Here is a 16,615-nt window from a genome sequence, read left to right on the forward strand (position 1 = left end):
ACCTGTTTTGGGGCTGACTCGGGATGTCATCCCTCTGATGTTGTCTAATGGAGGGCTGGCCCTGCCTTCCACACTCGGAATTTCTATCACGGCATTAAGCCCCCCTGGGGGAAATGATTGCTGCTCCGTTGCTTGTGTGAGCACGGTGACACTGTCTTTTTGACATTTAAAAAAAAATCTGAATCACACAAAAGAACTAGATTTGTAACACAGTGTTCACAATTACAATTGTCTTTGATTGCGCGTCTGGAGTTGTTTGGCTGTTCCGGCCATGTACACCGTTATCCGTTCATCGCAATGCATGATAAATGGCTTGCGATCCCCACTCTCCTCGCATTTGTCCAAGCGTGCACTGTAGCTCACTCTCTGGTATTTTCACGCCGTATCTATTGTTTTGCAACTTGAAGATGGCAATGAGGCGCTACTCGGCCTCGATGTTAATTATCCCCATTAAATGTTTGTCGTGCTTGCTACCCCAGCTCAGCTCACGCCTTCCCAAACCAAAAAAAAACTTGCCTTCTAGAAATATTTTACATTTTCTTTTCAATATATACTGCCCGTCTTAGTAGTGCTTTTGGTTCCAGAGTTGCAAGTAAAATGACAAACAGCTTTAAATCATTCTAGATTTGAAGTTTTCGTGACTGCAAGGATTCATACTTTTTGTTTTTTCGGTAAAGTCACGTAGGTAAAAAATACATAAACGAAAAAACTAAATTAAATAGTGATTTTGCTGTGGCGTGTTCCACCTGAAGACGGAGGCTTGTGTTGCTTCCGAAACGTCGTGATTTAATTTAGTTGTTTTCATATTAATTTATTTGTTACCTACGTGACTTTACCAAAAAAAAACAAAGATTATAGCGTTAAACAAATCAGCGGTTTCGCCATGATGTAATGGTGTGACTCTCTAGTGTGCAGGCAGTGCAACTGCACCAGGGACCATGTGCAAGGGGTGGTTGGTGGGGGGGGGGGCAAGCACTGTGCTATGAAGAAGTGGGAAGGCAGGCAGTACACCGGGTCCCATTTCATCCCTTGCACAAAGGGCCCATGCCAACCAGGCTACGCCACCGTGGTGTTCAGAACGATTCGTAATGTACGTACGTATGTTGAACTTCATTCGCACCGTACGTAGCCAACCGTGCTAATCGGAGATGTATCCCATTTGGGGGAATGGTTTCACGACAAGCAACTTGCCCATGCACCCTTGCTCGTGCCTTGCACATTTGGCAAATCGACATATTCGAGGAGTTAGATGGCGATTTTGAAGATCGATTTTTAAAGCGAGTCCTGCCGTTTTCATGACATGAAAAACACAATTGGAGCAACGTTTGCTGAAATATTGTTACGACGCACATTGGCCCAGCCGTGGAACTGCATAGTAATAGACACTCCGGGGCCCCTTGTATAAACAACTACTTATTGTTGATTTTGGTTATAATGAATAAACACTCATCGATTGGCTGAAAACATCCTAATACACGGAGGACTGTAGAGCTGAGACAATTATTGGTTGCCTTTCCAGCTTGTCTGTGGTTCCTCAACGATTGCGAGATGCAATTTTTGCATCATTTTATTATTCTAATGCAGTCAGTGGGGCAGGAATGCAGGAAATGATTTTCCCTTCTTTGTGTTTTGTTGAAATTTTTAAATTTTGATTCTATTTTTGAATAATCATTAGCCATTGTTTATCCACTGCTAGATGAAGCCCCCCCCCCACACTGTTGTCATTGCTCGTGGTCAAGTGCTATCAATTCACCCCACTCTTGCACATGGATTTTGGTATTTTACTCTCGTGACTATTTCCTTAGATATTTGAAGTGTATTTGGTTTTAACATTCTTACAGGAAGGCACAATCTGCAAATCTTTTGCCTGGGCAGCCTACCTCATTTTTGTTTTGTTTCTGAGAGCTTGGCGAGTATGGCACTTGAAGCACAGTGGCATAGCACTCGAGTTAGTAATCATGTTTCCAGTTCCACGTGATCTAGTGACACGTGGTACAGACCGGTAGCAACACATGCAGTGTGACAGGCGGGCGGTCACTCCTCGTGTAAGTGGCAGGTACATTGTGATGGGCACACTAACATTTTGGACATTGCTGAAAAGGCCTCCCCTCACCGTGTAGGTCATGTGAAGTATTACTTTTGTTCAACTTGTATTTTCCTTAAGCATTTTGCCGGCATAATTTATCAAAGGCGACGGTGTAGTTGATTACAATGTTACAAATTAAGCCCTAACTAAATTTTATTGTGTAAAACAAAAACATTGCACGTGCAGTTTTTTTTACAACAGGGAATCTATGAACTGTGACAGTAGTGATGAGCTGTGCAGCCTAGAATTGCCTTTATTCAGGCTTTGGCATCGTTTTCCCAAGTACTGTGTTGAGTTAAACGGGTAATGTCACAAATGGTTTCACTTTGTAGAAACGAATTATAAATGCGCAAACGTTTTCTAGCCGTGAGACGCTGACTACAAACAGCGTACTGACAACAAGATGCTTGTAACATTAAACCATTGTTCGCCTTCATCTGAAAACAGTATTAATACATAACATTAAAGTAAAAGTTTATTCCAGTGAATCACGTGAGAGGCCAATGTGTTAAAACACATCGCTTTCAAGAAATACCTCAGAATGCACCCAAGGAATCACTTCGAGATGTAACATGGTGCATAATGACATCATTGCTTGATTCTAAGTGTTTTCGTCCCTTCTTTATTTGATTCATGACATCAAGATCACGGGTGTCCGGTCATGACCTCAGACATTTGAGTGCCTAGAGCTGTCATTCCAAATAAATTACCACCGTATAGGCCACACGATTTGGTCATGGCCATTTACGATAGGCACTATTTATGTAGCTACCTACCCACCGATCACATATTCGGCGAGCACTAAATGATCGACATCCGAAACATCCTCCAACGTTATACGGGATTGTTGTGTCGCAAGACCATGAGAGATAGTGGCAGCTTGAGGAGGCCTTCATCCAGCAGTGGATAGATAATAGTACAAATTCTGGATTATTCAAAGGTGTGCGAGCGTGGTGAGTGTCTGTGACCAGTGTGTTGAGTTTTAGTTTTTTGTGTGCTTGTGCACCACTGCTAAGGGCGGTTCCATCTCACCAAATAACGTGTTTACTGTAATTCATCAGTGGAATCGCGAATAAAGAGAATTTATTGAATAGTTACGTGTCCTGTTATGAGTTATTCGACAAGCTGTAACCCGTAAGCTATGCACGATATTAACGTGTAACACACACACGCTCAATGTTTACTCAGGCTTCCAGAATTGCAACCATCATGTCTTACAATAGCAAATGAAACCCATAACTGTCAGAAAATGCCAGAGTTACACACGGTCCTGTATTGTATTTTCATTTTAATGTTCGTTCATCTGCAGATCGCGTGATGGTCGGGTAAAGCGTGGGTACATGACTTCAAAGACGGTCTCACCGGCTTGGAAGAGTCCGTCAAATACGTTCTCTGTGGAGTGGCTCTTTCTTGAGCTCCCTCCTTCCGCCAGCCATGGCATGAACAAGCAATTGCAGGGGCTGCACCTTCACCTTTGTATTTTTATTTGAATATGCATTCATACCATGCGTATTCACCAACATAAACATTAGATATTGCAACAACAACAACAAAAACCCATAATGCTTACGTGTTCTGTACATTCGGGTGGTGTGTATAACTGGCAAGCAAATGTCAAATGTTTGACGGATGTTCGAAAGTGAATGCACGGTACTAGAAGTGAAAGCAAATGTCTCGCCCCGGGGATTCAATTCGCCACGATTTAAGGCTGCCCTTCGATTCAAAATGTTGTTTACATTAGGGTGAATGTATACAGCCTCTACTGGCTGGAGGGGGTCACTTGAGTTTCATAATTGTTTTTAATCGATGATTCAGGGCATCGTTACACTCCTAGTAAGTCATCATCAGCCGTGATCAACTCACTGCTGGATGGAGGCCACCCCAAGTCTTCGCCATCTCTCACGGTCCTGCAATGTAACACTCCATTTAGCATCTGCACACGAGACAATTTCATCGTTCCATCTCCTTGGCGGGTGTACTCCTGTTCGTATATCGTCCTTTGACACTGCGTTGTTAAGTCTCGACCATCGGCCATCATCACACTGATTTTCCGCCCAGCACTATCGAAGCTTAAAACGGCTTAGCTTCCGAGATCCGGCCCATTCCGGGCGATTTGCATGTGAACCCTTGCTTGGTCTGTGGAGTCTCCTGGGAGGACGCGATGAGAATGCGCGAGGAAATGCAATAGAGAGGACGGATGCGTGCCAAGGTGACAATGGACGTGGGGGAGGAGGCGTGAGGGTCGAATGGGCGCGGCGTGGCGCGCCTGTGCTGTGTTGTCGCTCCCCCGCCAGCCACCACGTGCGCCCAGCCCTATGCTGCCCGAACATGTTCACTGGCTGCAGCCAAAAGCCTGCAGTGGATTTCGCAGGATCAACGGAACTGGATTCGAACTTTTACAGGACATTTCAGAAGACTGCCTTAACACGACTATGTTATCCCCCCCAATAAAACCTGTATTATGGATATTGGTCGGGAAAGCCTACGTGTTAAACTGACGACTGTTAGAGATTGGATCCAGGATGTTCGACATCGATACGGATTTTGCAAGATTCTAGAAATTGCCGCATTTAAACGATGGTCTGGAAGGCCAACAGCCTGATGGAGTGACACAAACGTTGCTTTCGGTCGATCATTAATGGAATTGGCCAAGTATATCAATGTAGCATCTCATTGTAGTAGGATCAGAAATAGAGGTCACAGACAGTACTGTATCACCCAGGCTTAGAATGGGGTTTTCTCATCAGCCACTGCAATTCCAGCCCGGATAATAATGATAAGTCACAGATAGTAGGCAGGGCTTAATTTCGGAATATGTCCTCTGTCACCGGTAGACTGGTGTAGGTAGGTGGTTGTTTGACTTAAGTAGCCACAGCCATATCAAGAGGTGTGCTGGATGCAGTAATGTTCCTGGGTCACCGACATGTTCAGACCCGGCGAAATATTAGCCCTGATCCGAAGTTTACAATGGGGGTCTCAGTCGTCAGCCACCGCGACTCCAACCTGCTTCAGAATTAGAGGTCACAGACAAGACTGTCCCACCCAGCCTGGGTAAGAATAGAGGTGTCAGCCCTGAGGCTTACCTGTCACTGCCATTTACCAAACGTGGCGGCATGAATACGCATACGTACGCCCAACGATCCTCCCAAATGCAACATTCTGTGTTTTTTAAAAATCCATTTAGCACCGTTTTTATATTTATATATTCAGTTCATTGCTGCAATGGAGTGACCTCTGTTTCAGTCCTGTTTCAGTTCCATGGCCCGTGACCCACCATTGTCCACCCTTCCCACGTTTACCAATCTTCTCCATTCAAACTATAGATGGCTCTGTTACACGCTGCAAGTGCCCGAGGGTTGGTAAACACACAGGATATCTCCACAAATCTGGCTGTCTGCCTGATGATGCTTGTTGTAATTACTGGCGAAACGTCATACTCAGATTGTAAATGTTGTGGATTTGCTCTCCAACACACCGGTGTGCTGGACGAGTAACGAATTGGCATTATCTGTTATGTCACAAACCTTACTAATTGGCTGTGTTTGGTGGTGGCGACGGGTTTAACGACACACATTTATATTTACGCGATCTCACTCAAACAAACCCCGCCCCCCCCCCCCCTATATTATGATAAATGCTAGACGACTAAAAAGAGTATTGCATTTGTATTTCTGATTGACAGCGACCACGGACTCAAACATCCACATCCAGTCCGCGTTTGCACGGACAATCCGCTCCGGGTCTCGCCAAAGCGCCCCGCCCCCCCACACGCCCCGCCCCCCACACACCCCGCCCCCCAACACGCCCCGCGCCCCCCACACGCCCCGCCCACACCGCCGCCGCTCTGCAGAAGCCGAACACGAAAATAAATAAATAAACAAACGCACGCGACGGGGCCAGCAGCACACCGCCGGCAGCAGCGAGCAGCAGCAGCAAACAACAATAACAAAGAGCCGAGACAACAACAACAACAACAGCAGCAGAATACTAAGCACCACTCCCCCCGGACACGTTTCCACCACCACCATCGCAGGCGATGGCGGCGACGAAGCTGAGCGAGACGCGGGCGGACCCCGGCGCGGCCTTGACGATGGCCGTGTACTCTGCTCCGGACACGCCGGCCTCAAGCTCAGCCTCTTCCACCTCCTCATCCTCCACCTTAACCTCCTCAAACTCGACCGCCACGTCCACCGCTTCGTCCTCCTCCTCGTCGTCCTCGTCGTCAACATCGTCAACATCGTCCACGTCCACGTCCCCGCCCGCCCTCGCCCGCCTGGAAGCCCGCGACTTGGCGTACGTGGTCCGCCAGCGGCGGGTGACGGTGGGTCGCAACTCGAGCCAGGGCGACGTGGACGTGGACATGGGCCACTCCACGTTCATCTCGCGGCGACATCTCGAGCTGCTGCTGGAGGGGCCCGCGTGCCTGCTGCGGTGCCTCGGCAAGAACGGCGTCTTCGTGGACGGGGTGTTCCAGCGACGCGGGGCCACGCCGATGCAGCTGCCGCGCACGTAAGGGGGGTGGTGGTTGTGGTGATGATGATGGTGGTGGTGGTGATGATGGTGGTGGTGGTGATGGTGACCCCGGGGAAGTGTGGCGTGGTGGTGGTGGGTGGGGAGGTTATGTGAGGTGAGGTTCTTGGTTGGCCGAGGTTAGTTGGAGACTCTGCTTGAGACTGGTGGTGGCGAGAGGGTGAGGTGGAGGCAGGGATTTGGGGGGTGAGTTGGTTGAGGGGTGAGGTGGAAGCTGGGATTGGGGGGTGAGTTGGTTGAGGGGTGAGGTGGAGGCGGGAATTGGGGGGTGAGTTGGTTGAGGGGTGAGGTGGAGGCTGGGATTGGGGGGTGATTCTTTTAGAGGGTGGGATGGAGGTTTGGATTGGGGGGGTGAGTTTGTTGAAGGGTGAGGTGGAGGTTGGGATTGGGGGTGAGTTGGTTGAGGGGTGAGGTGTAGGCAGGGATTTGGGGGTGAGTTGGTTAAGGGGTGAGGTGGAGGTTGGGATTGGGGGTGAGTTGGTTGAAGGGTGAGGTGGAGGTTGGGATTGGGGGGTGAGTTGGTTGAAGGGTGAGGTGTAGGCAGGGATTGGGGGTGAGTTTTTTGAGGGGTGAGGTGGAGGTTTGGATTTGGGGTGAGTTGGTTGAGGGGTGAGGTGGAGGCGGCGATTGGGGGGTGAGTTGGTTGAGGGGTGAGGTGGAGGCGGGGATTTGGGGTGAGTTGGTTGGAGGGTGAGGTGGAGGCAGGGATTGGGGGGTGAGTTGGTTGAGGGGTGAGGTGGAGGTTGGGATTTGGGGGGTGAGTTGGTTGGAGGGTGAGGTGTGGACTGGGATTGGAGGGTGAGTTAGCTGAGGTGAGGTGTAGTGTAGGCTAGGATTGAACCTGAGTTGGGCTCAGGTGAGGTGTAGACTGGGATTGTGACCGAGTTGCGGTGAGGTGGGGACTGGGTTGAGATGAGTAGCGCTGTGTAGATGAGGTGAGGTGTGGCAGGTTATTTTGACTGGGATGAATTTGGATTGCAGTGAGATGGCGACTGGAGCAGGGGTGAGTTGGTGAGTTGGTTGGGTCCTTGGGTGAGGGGTGGGGTTTGCATGGAATTGGGTTGGGGATTTAATGGAAATTTTGTTAACGAATAATGAAATAGGGTGGCGTGGGATGGGATGTAATGTGGACGTGATGCGATGGGATGGCATATCATGGAGTGGGAATAGGATTGGAGGGGATTATATTTGGGATGGATTTGGTTCGGATGTAGCTGGAACTGGTGGTGTTGGACAAGGAATGGAGTTGGGATGGGGTGCGAGATGAGGCAGTATTGAGGTCGAATGTGATGGTGATGGGTGGGCTAAAGTTGAATGAAATTAGATGGTCCTGTGATGGAATAGAATTGAGATGGGATGAGAGTGGAGTAGCATGGGATTGTATGGCGTGCAAATGAAACGTAATGGAATGGCATAAGATAATAATGGCACGAGGCTGGGGTGTGGGGGAGATGACAGCATTGCACTGAAATGGAGTGGCATGATACTGTGATGGAATTGATGGGATTTGACCAGCCTTGGAATTTGATAGGACTGAAAGGAGATTAGATCGATGAGTTGACTGAAATGGCATCTGGACTAAGATTATACCGGAATGAGGTTGAATGGCATTGGGCTGGCACCAGATGGAATGAGATCGTGTAAGATATGATAAAGGTATAGAAAATCCCCTGGGTGATTCTATACTGCCGGTATGTCTCTGCAGAGTCACGGTCATGTCGTCTGGCCGGAGTGAAGTACAGTATTGTTTTGCTCTTCCTCTGTGCAGCCATCCACGCCTCTGCCCTTGCAGGAGTCGTACCCTTCTCTGCTTTAGCCGAGCCGCATCCGTGCATTACTGCCGCTGTATCCTGGAAGTGCTTTTTAGCCGGGCTGCAATCGATGTCATTTTTCCATGAGCTATGTTGTCATTATACATACAGATCGGCGTACATGTGTTTACAAGTACATGCACGTGTGTACAGTACATGCAAGTGTGTGCAGTACATGCACGTGTGTACTGTGCGTGCACGTGTATATTGTACACCCACGTGCTTACTGTACACCCACGTGCTTACTGTACATGCACGTCCTTACTGTACATGCACGTGTGTACCGTACATGCACGTGTGTACCGTACATGCACGTGTGTGTACTGTGCGCCGTGGGGACACGTGATGTGCGTGTACATGTGTACACGTGTACATGCACGGCACAAAGAAGCAAAACACACGTGTTTGTCATTTGGGCTCATTCCTCGACGTGAGAGGCAAGCCTCCTCGCCATGCACAATGCGCGGCGTGTGTGCGAGGTGGTGGGCAGACCCCCCCCCCCACCGGCTTCGGTTTCGCTGGCTGTAGAGAGTGGCACTACAGTAAGAACTAGGGCATGCTGCCCTTTGACTGGTAAGAACGGGAAGGGGAAGTCCGCCTTGTGGGCAGGCCACGGCCCTGGTGGTGGTGGGAGGGGGGGGGACTACCTCGTTGGAGAGTTGGCAAGCCAAAGGAGGAACGGCATCATCACCAAGAGGACGCGCAGAAATTGTGTCGAGTTGTAGGAGCTAGATGGCTGATGATCGCTGATAATGTGTCGTCAATATGTATCTTCTCAGTACTCCTTACATTGAGAATGCAAACACCGTATCAGGTTCATTGAAGGCACTCTTTCACGTGTCAACTTGAACAATGGCATTCCATCCTCTTACGATGTTTTTATCAATTTACCCATTCATAATCGTAATAGCAATTCGAACACTTATGCGTCTAATTTTGGGTGTAATGATTCTTCGATTCGTTGATTAAACATTAGAGGCTGCTACATACACCGCAGTAGCAACAAATAGTGTGCTTGAATTTAATTACGGTATAACCCACATCGTAAGAATTTAATCTCAAATGGGAAAATCATTAGAAGCCCTTTGTCAATCTACTTCTGGAGGAAGGCTTCCCCATGCTTTGTCAGTCATTGTGGCTTTTTTGACCATACTTCACCATGTTCGTCAGTGCCAGTTGGTCAAAGTGAGGGCCAGAACCAGATCAGATATCACGGCTACTGTTAGCCATGGCAGTGAGTGAAACTTAGGTCGCTAGGTTTATAGTACAGTGCGCTTACAACCATGCTATTGCTCTACCATCCTAGGATTAGGGCTAATTAAATAGGTCAAGTCAAAAAGTCAGCTAGTCTCATTCGCAAATGCATGCCGGGTAGCGCTTCCCTTTGTAGGAAGTCCCAAACCAGTGGTGGAAATTCCACGTGCTCACAGTGGAGACTATTCACTTCATAGACACTGCTTTTCAGAAAGTAGTTCCTTACTCCTTTACAGCCTCCTTGAGCCATTAGTGGAAATTCTAAATTTCTATGGTCGGGGCCATGGCTAATACACAACTTTTCCACATGAACGAATGTGTTTCCTTGCAGTGAGCGAGTGGTACGGTGATGAGTTTATTCGAATCGTTTGTAACAATGAATTGGCAGTGCGTGGCGCATGAATGGCACGAATGATGTCATGCAATGATAGGAAAGCTGTTTTTTAAAATATCTATCTTTATTTGAATACTTCTCAATAAAGGACCTTCGAGTTATGCATTCAGCCACATTCCCCCCTTTTGTACGGTACACTCATACTTTTTATTTTATTACATTTCAAAAAGTATACATTAGACGCAGCATGCAGATAGATACGTACATTCATGGCCATGTCTCGCACGAAATAAATGGATACTAAAATGAAACCTTATTGACACATGCCTGTGTGAAATAGTTTGTGAAATGTGATTAAGCGTTACATGGTAGTTCAGAGCCATTTTCACAGCGTTCCTTTCAAGTGTGGTTATTACGGAAATTGTAGCACAATTCTCCCTATGTCTGTACGAGAATGGTTCATGCAATTTTTTTAATAACATGTGGGATATCGTTAGATGCGGCTGTGCTTAGACGTTTTCTTTTTACAAATCCAAATCGTACAGCACGTACTCTACATGAAGCCTTTATATAATGCTATACAGTACTCCATTTAACTATTAACACTAATACGGGAAGGTTAGTAAGCAGGTATGGTTCTATGCTTGAATTTTTTTTGAGTCGTTGAGTATGACAGAATCCAGTGTGCAAGCGAAAGAAGACACCCATGCAGTTTACTTCCACAATTAATAAGTAATGTGTTCACTGTGGTTGGTGTGGGTGGCTTGTGTGGTGATGCTCTTCTGATGGCTGTGTAAGCCTTTGTCTGCGCAGAATGATTCACCTGCCCCCATAAATTAAATGGCGTGGTCGACATTCGATTTGAGAATCACTTTTGGAGTCACTTATTGTCGGTCTCGTTTATACCGTCTTCTTTCTATCATATCGTTTTTTTGTATCGTTTTAGACCAGTGGCGGCTCCTGCAAAATCTCTCAGGGGGGGCAAATGTCTGGATGATTGATAAGGATAAGGTCCACCCATGCAATGGATAAATTAACAGCTTAAGCATGTAAAGGCAACTTCACTTCTTTAATATTAATGAAAAATAAAGTGACTCTTACAATACATCTTGTTTGTTTCTATACTCACTATTAAAACAAACCACTCAAGTTTCTTTTATTAAAGATTCCACTAGGTGGCGACAAATTATATTGTTGGATGAAACGTGCTTACGTATGATGACGTAAGCACGTATGATGACGTAAGCACGTTAGGGCGAGCCCTTCCGGAAGCCATAGAGAATGCCAGAGGTGTGGACTCGAGTCATGCGACTTGGACTCGAGTCAGACTCGAGTCATGATTTTGATGACTTCAGACTCGACTTGCACTTGCCTCATCTTTGACTCGACTTGACTCGGGACTCGAGAGCAAAGACTTGAGACTTACTTGTGACTTGCACAACAATGACTTTGTCCCACCTCAGAGGTGTGGACTCGAGTCATGCGACTTGGACTCGAGTCAGACTCGAGTCATGATTTTGATGACTTCAGACTCGACTTGGACTTGCCTCATCTTTGACTCGACTTGACTCGGGACTCGAGAGCAAAGACTTGAGACTTACTTGTGACTTGCACAACAATGACTTTGTCCCACCTCTGGAGAATGCATTGCAGCGCCCCCGTTCGAAAAAAAAACATCTTTGAATGTAAGTCTATGGGACCACTTGGGGCGATTCTCAGCTGGAGGGAAATCGCCCAAAAAGAGGCGGTACTCCACAGAACGTAGCATGACGCTGATTGGACTATATCCAGAGGCACAGTGACGGCTAGCGTGACTCTGTGGTTGAATGACATTGGTGGTGCGTCGCCCAATCGCCCTAATGAAGAAACCGCCCCTGTTTTAGACAGTTTTGTTTGCTCCATTTTTTAGTAAAAAATGTACGATTGATTATCATGTGCATGATTCCATGCACGTTATCGTTAGTATAAGAACAGATTTTAATCGTATCTGCATCATTACATGTGTAGTGAGCGACTTCCGAAACACGTCGAGAAGGCTTCTTATTTATTAAGAGTAGACTGGGAAATACATTGTGTAACACAGCTCCACATACATGATCCGAACAGGTAGCCCCATCTCCGGCTTCGCTACGCTAGCTGTCCGACTAGCATGGCGATGGCGATGAAGAGAGTCTTCCAGAAGATCAACCACGTGGTCGGAGACGAAGAGATGACGAGGCCAGGACCCAGAGGTTCGGTGCTGTTGGTTCGGTCCCCCTGATATCTGCCCTGGCGTGGCCAAGCTCCACCTCTGGCCACGCCCATTTGCCAGAACCTTCGGGCTGGTTCCCGGAGCTTCTCGACTGACTCCGCCTTTCACCTTTACCCCAGATACGCCCCCCTTGTAATAAAGCATTATGTAATGCAGCCATGACCGTAATTACCACTCCAGGCCGACAGATGTCACCCTGTCATTACACATGCTTTCCAGCCTATGAACAAAAACCTTCACGAACGTGGTGTCTGTATAGGATTTAGTCATTGCCTCAGTTTTAGGATACTTAGGAACAGCAATAGCGCACAAAGAAGCATGCAGAGATGTTTGCTTGGAGTAACAGTGAGAGACAGGAAAAGGAAGGTTTGATTCGGGGAGCAAACACCAATCGGTAAACATCATGAAAACAATCGAGAAGAGTAATTGGGCCTGGGCAGAACACATCGTCAGGTGGGATGATTAATAGAAGAGACTGGTCACAGAATGTCAACCAAAGGTTGGAACGCGTTCAAAAAGAGCACCGCAAAGATGGAACGATGAGATTAATTCACGTGCAGGAGTGAGATGGTTAGCAGGAGCACTGAACTGTGAGGAATGGCGATGGCATGGGGAGACATTCATCCAGCAGTGGATAGACAATGGCTGATGGTAGCAAAACATGGCTTTTGGGTGCTTCAGAACCAAGTGAGAGATGCATTAATTGCAAGTCAACGGAAAAAATAATCTCTGAACTTCATTTGCTGGGTGTTCATAGCCTATCGTTTTGGGGTGAGCTCACCAAAACATCTTCGCAGGGCAAACAGCAAACACAGACTGGCTCCTGTCCACATTGATCCGGCCACAGTGTCTCTGCAGCTGCCTCTGATGCTGCAGCTCACATGGCAGATTGTTAATTGCTCTTTGGTATTGCCTCTGTTGGAAACTACAGTGCTATTAAGTCCTATCAGCAGCAGGCATTCTCAATCTACTGTTGGATGAAAGCCTCTCCCCAAGCCAGTGGCATCCCTCCTCAGTCTTGCGATACCAACAATCTATCAAGCGGGGCCCCCTGCACAAGAGCTGACTTCATGACCCCATCTCTGCGGTGGATATACTACTCTTGGGCGCATTCACGACTTTGGCAATTACGTAGGCATGCAGGCGTTTAACAATGTAGGCGTATGATGATGACTTGTTATGATTTTGAGTCACGATTCAAATCAAGTGTTTGTTATTTTTGCCATTGTGGTCAATGTAGAATCTCCAGCACAGGCAGCTTTTACATGAAACAATTACATGTAACATTTATATCTGAAAATAAAACATCGAGTTAGCACGGAGTTAATTTAAAGATTGTATTGTAAGTGAAAGAATTCAATCAATTTAAAATGTTGATTAGATGCATCCTTCCTGTTGTTTAAGACATTTTCACACTGACAAAAGTCAAAAGTTTAGATTCATAACCAAACAATGTGGGTTATGCTCACCCCTTACGTTGGCTGTAAGCCAGTAAGAGACATTCTCCCTTCCAATGGCAGGGCCAAGTCTGCCCATAAGACAACCACTGTTGTTTGCAGTGGAATGGTTACTGATTTGATCAACTCTATAGGGATGCTGGGCTAAGTTCATTCCCAACAGGGATTTGAATGTATAACCTCCTAATTGTGATTCAGGCCCTTTGACACTGCCACCAGCAGAAATTAATTACGCGCGTAAGAAATAAAATCTAGTGGTGTTCATGGTCAATGTATTATATCGCTTTCCTGGTAGACATCATATTAATATAACGTTTCATACAGTATACATTTCTCTATTATTATTATTATTAATAATTCCTTTTATGCAGGAAAACCTCATTAGGTTTTGTACAGTATTTTTGATGAGTCCTGCTTCAGGATGTTTTGGCCATTTCAGTTAACGGAGTGTTTCATGTGCGGGAGGAAACCGGGAAACCCAGAAAAAACACTACTTTATAAGGGGATAACGCTTAAAACTGTATACAGACAGATTCAGGAGTACATTTTTGCAATGTCAAGAATAATCGTGTGGCCATCTCATAGCCAAAGCTTACAGCACCTTTTTCCCAGACTGTTTTCCCCGTTCAATAACCATCCAGAATAAATTTTGCTCCGAATTCCATTGTGATGTGACTATCGGTCACGATGAGGGTGATTAACTCCGTTTGCACTCTTTTTATACGGTTATGTTGGTAATTAGCACGGTTTTTTCGTGAATTTTGTGCACAGCATTTAGTTGTGTTTATTCTACGTGTTTCATTATGTCAGTGAAAAATTGGTGATTCATCTGCATTTGCTTGTTTTTACTCCGTGTATTTTAACTCTTTGAAAGTTTGAGCATAACGATTAAATTACAAAACACAATAGCCCGTTGCAATTTAACGAGTCACTGCATTTTCGAACGCAGCAATTCGGAGATTTCACTTGATCTTGTTATTTTCTGTGCCGTTTAAATTGTACTTGGGAATGAAGAATATTGCGGCAATCATTACAATTTGCTCTCCTAATACAATTGCTTCCAGAGTAAAAAAGCAGACCTGCTAAAATCGTAGCATTGCCCATTGCTCACTCGCTGCATGTCTGAATACAGTGTAAACAGCGGAAAGTTAAACAAAGTGCAAAGTACTGCAGAACAATAAAAGGAAGACATTATTTTATAGCTCAACCCATGTTGAATTTGCACATGACATGGCGTTAGCTGGTAGAGCAGTTTCACAGTGGCGAGTGCACTCCGGTGTGAACCTGCCCACTCGAGTTCCTATCTTGGCTGCAGCAAACATCAGTGGTGAGTTAATTCCTGAATCTGTCCTCAGCCCCCCCCCCACCACCCACTTTTACCAACTCGCACTCACCAGCCTGGTGAAGTATGGTGAAATTATCCCCGCGACCCACATGGCATGAGGAGGGCATTCATCCAACACCGCGTTGGATTGATAAAAGGGCTGTATGTGTACTATAATACCCATAATTTAAGGCTCTTTCTCAATCCACTGCTCTTAATGATTGGTTGTAATTTACAGTGTAAGTCCTTTACAATGAGTCCATTGTTTGCTGTGGTTTGGGTTTTTTTTGGTCCGCTTGTTGAAAATTCAAGAAATATTTCATCGTGACCTTTTTAATATCCAAGTCACACCAGCTGACACCTTTGGCAAAACCATAAACAATGGATGTTTACCTGAACACACGATTCACACATGCATGCACACATAGGTAAATAAGCACTCAGTGGGATTGGCCAAACATCTCTAGAAAAAAAAACAACTCTTGCAACTCGGAGGATTTTCCTGGATGAAGGGTGTTATTACTGCATATAAAAGGAATTCATGAGCAATTGCAGGGTAATTTCTTCCCCCAAATCGGAAACCAGCATTTTGCAAACATGCTTGTTGCCATTTGAGGGAACTCTGGCACGATTTGTGGCTGAAGCTGGCCCAGGTCATTTAGAACGCATGTAACCATTCAGCGATTTATAGATTCGTACACTTAACAGCAAAGGCATCCAATCACGTGCGTGATAATTTATTGCTTATGTATTCAAATTATATTCTCATGTCGCATTTACGAGGTATTTGGAAAAATAAAAATGTACAAATGATTCGGAAAATGACAGTGAAAGATTACTGAGATGGTAAGAAAATAAGACAATCTATCCCTGAATTGCATCGCAATTGGTGACAATTTAATGTTTTGGGAGGGAATGTGAATCTTTGGATGCCTCTTATTGTTTAGGGATGATGAGGTTGTCACAAGAGAAACGAATTTCTTTAGAACTGCTTTTTGTGTTTAGTGTGTCCTTCCCCCACACCACCTATTAGCACGGTTGGCTACGTACGGTGCAAAAGAAGTTCAACGTACATGCATACAAGAGACGAGTGCTGTACGTTATTTGCCTTCTCACCGCCGAACTGTCTTCCAATATGTCACTTTCCTTTATCTGAATGACACTTCGATTATTGCTCTTTGAAGAAAACATCAGCCAGGACAACTGACTGATGGACTCCCTTCGGGAGAGAAAAACTTCCTGTGGGATAATGAACAGTTTGTCTCTGTGATCCTGTATGCAAGATAAAGAAACATACGTTTTCAGTATTTGGCTGCTAAAAAATTCCACGTGATAATTTTGCCAGGTTGCTTCTGAAAGAGAGCGATATAGCTCAGTGGCCCTTACTTGGTAAAATAAAAAATAGATTAGTTTGAAGTATCTCCCTACTCAAACTAGCAGAGGGCAGTAAAAATCTCCATTTGGGGGCCCTGACTGAGCCAGTAGTGTAAATCCCACATTCATATTGCAGCAGCCACTCATTTGGGTTGATTTCCTGTCTACTATAACTGAGTTTATCGATACTGGGG

The 16,615-nt window shown here is 45.9% G+C and overlaps 1 protein-coding gene across 1 annotated transcript in view; it reads left to right on the forward strand.

Moving 5' to 3' along the window:
* Positions 1–5,932: 5,932 nt before the first annotated feature.
* The window catches only part of LOC144718745 (forkhead box protein K2-like), a 58,589-nt gene continuing 47,906 nt past the window's right edge, over positions 5,933–16,615 (forward strand). Inside the window, exon 1 of the mRNA XM_078594245.1 lies at positions 5,933–6,595. Within this exon, the coding sequence (XP_078450371.1) occupies positions 6,123–6,595 (473 nt within the window). The 5' untranslated portion in view covers positions 5,933–6,122. The remainder of the gene's footprint in view (positions 6,596–16,615) is intronic.

Source organism: Lampetra planeri, chromosome 5 (genome assembly GCF_965212315.1).
Source record: "Lampetra planeri chromosome 5, kcLamPlan1.2.h2, whole genome shotgun sequence".
Taxonomy (NCBI): domain Eukaryota; kingdom Metazoa; phylum Chordata; class Hyperoartia; order Petromyzontiformes; family Petromyzontidae; genus Lampetra; species Lampetra planeri.